Source organism: Etheostoma spectabile, chromosome 13 (genome assembly GCF_008692095.1).
Source record: "Etheostoma spectabile isolate EspeVRDwgs_2016 chromosome 13, UIUC_Espe_1.0, whole genome shotgun sequence".
Classification (NCBI taxonomy): Eukaryota; Metazoa; Chordata; class Actinopteri; order Perciformes; family Percidae; genus Etheostoma; species Etheostoma spectabile.
In genome coordinates, this window is record NC_045745.1 from 27425553 (window position 1) to 27428400 (window position 2848).

Here is a 2848-nt window from a genome sequence, read left to right on the forward strand (position 1 = left end):
ATTATTATTATTATTATTATTATTATTATTATTATTATTACTACAAGTTTACAAGTCCATCATTTCTGCCATTGACTCATTTGTAATTCCAGCAAAATGAGAGCCACCATTCACACATATGAACAGACATCCCCACCACACCAACCACCACTAAATTTGATGTAAACACGACAGAAAGAGATCATATCAAAGCCAACATACTATATGTCTCTGTGCTAAACTAGTCTTCCAGCTTTTGCCAAATATTCATTTACTTTTTGGGATTAATTCAGCAGTAATTGTACATTTAAATTGTGATCATCAAATATCCATGGTCAAGCTGAGCATGCTGCTAATCTGTAGATGACTTGTAGCTGCAGTCACTGTTAGTGATGGCCAGTTATTATGAGTAGATGATATATTGTAAATAAAATACATATAGGTGTATCACAAGGAGCTGTGACACAATGGTTTAAAGATGAACTTATAAAATTATGTATGCATACATGCTTATGGGAATAAAAATCCAATTTAAGAAAATAATCCATCACCTAATAAGATACAATATAGTAATCATCACCTGTGACACACATCCAGGCCTACATTGTGTATGTGAATTTGGTAAAGTTACATAATAGGCCTCAGTTTGACGCTGAGATTACTACTCAGTAGGCTATTTTTACCTGTAGGTTTTAGCCTACTCACTGGTAAAAGTATCCATCAGACAGGGCCAACTGAAACTCAACAAGCCTTTACAGACTTCTTAGTGACCACAATTAGGCTACTAACTCCGAAAAGCACTCTTAAACTGGGGTTTTGTCTGAGGAAGCGATAAAGCAGCCTAATCCAGGAAGTTGGTTAAACTCACCTGGCACCACGAATCCTCCCAGGAGAAGCAGAAGCCATATCCGATACATGGGATAAAACATGTATACTGCGTTAACGCCAGCCGGTTAGTTCCTCTGTAAAAGTCCCTTCATGTACATTTATTTAAAGGGTTCATGAACGCAAATGTCCCCGCAGACTGTCGGAGTAAAAAAAGAAGCCTTTTTTTGTGAATCTTTTCTTCGGTGGTGAAAATGTGAGTCACACTGCGTGCACAGTACACCTGATGGGCGGTGTTCACTGCCCCACCCCTTGCACACGCAGAAAGCCCACCTACCTACGCACCCTGCCCCTCAACACCTCAACTTCAGTTCGTCTGTTATGCCCCACGAAGCTTCAAAATGTGGATTTATACAGGCGCATCCAGTGTGTTTCTAATACCTCTGGGCTGATATCTATGGGTTAAGGTACATTTTGAAATATTAAGTTAATTTACTTCTGACTGGTGCCACCTCGTGGACACAGTATCGCATCACAAACAAAAAGTTATTCATATAAACAGGCCATGGTTCAAGCACCAATGTGTGGAATCAAAGATGGGCAATCGTGGGAAATGTCTAAAAATGTGTACTGTATGATAGCAATAGCGTTTGCCTGCAGCATATGGTAAGCAGCAGAAAAATATTTCAACATTTTGTTGTTTTTCTAGGTACCACACTCCTGGATATGACATAGTTCTGTGCATTTTAAATTAATTATTATTTACTTAGATGTCTGAGTAAATACTTTTTTAAGACAAATATATACATATATGTTGCTTGGAAAACAATATTTGTATGTGATACCGTTTTTTTTCAATTGCCTTGTTACATTTTTTTAATGAAATTGTCCATCTCATTAAAATAGCCTAGCCTACTATTAACATGCAAATCTTTTACACAAAGTTAATTTTTTTTTTTAAGTTCACGTTATGCTTCCCCTGGCGTTAACATGTTTCAGTAGTAATTGCAAGCTGGAAGCATGTAGAAATAAAAAAACAGCGCATTGGGGAAAACAAACAGCCATACAAATGCATCATGCAGGGTCAAGCAAGCATGCAACCTGCTGTAGTGCTCTTGAGCATGACACAGATCACCTGTTTCACGTGTCACAAGCAGAATCCTCCTCAAGAGAACATTAATTCCATCTTATAAACAGAGAATATGTTACAACAAAGAACATAAGGATGGTAAGAACTGATATAACACATTCTAAGTGGAGTTTAAAACAAGGAGATCACACAGATTTTCATACTGACAGAATATTTATTTTGAAGTAAAAGTGACTGTCTGTCCGGCTTATAGTTGCTGATTTTACATGAGGACAAGTAGATCTTGCATTTAGAACTCAATATTGCACCAAGGCCTGGTTTATAGTTCTAATATAGTAGGTCTCATAATAGTACTTGGACCTGGAAATTTAAATAACTACATAAACCCAATTAAACAACACCCTTCAACAGTCATTTCTACAACAAAGCCAAGAACAAGTCATATGGGTCCAAACCTGCAAATGAAAAAAAGAGAAGGAGGAAAGGTTTTAACATGTTTTACATTGTTCTATGCCTCATTGAAACCAAAGATGAAAAATTCCAAGTTGATCCTAAAGAAATTGCTGAGAATGGCCAAATAAAACTGGGACTCCACATTGACACGTGGTTTTCTGAACATCAAAGTGTCGTTAGGGATGAAAAATATCCCACTTGCAGGTTATTGATTACTCTGAGGACAACCTCTCCATTTCTGACGTGTATGTCTGCGGAGCTGCAGTGACCAACACAAATGTAACTCACAGTTCTGTGCTCTAAGGAGTTTGCACGTCGTATCCTAGGAATTCATTCAAGTATCCAGACTAGAAAAGATTTGGCACCAAAATGCTTTAAACTGCATCAAATGTTTTCTTATTTACAATAACTAAACTCATTTTGCCATTTTGTAGAATTCACTGCGCTGAAGAGAGTCATTAATACTTAAGAGAAAATGACACAAGGCGCCCCAGATTTTTT

General features: G+C 37.3%; 1 protein-coding gene across 1 annotated transcript in view; it reads right to left on the bottom strand.

Annotated features, from left to right (window-relative positions):
* Positions 1–1141, bottom strand: part of mpzl2b (myelin protein zero-like 2b) — a gene marked incomplete at its 3' end in the record, with an annotated part of 6658 nt that extends 5517 nt beyond the window's left edge. Inside the window, 1 exon segment of the mRNA XM_032534026.1 lies at positions 848–1141. Within this exon segment, the coding sequence (XP_032389917.1) occupies positions 848–908 (61 nt within the window). The 5' untranslated portion in view covers positions 909–1141.
* Between the last annotated feature and the right edge of the window lie 1707 nt (positions 1142–2848).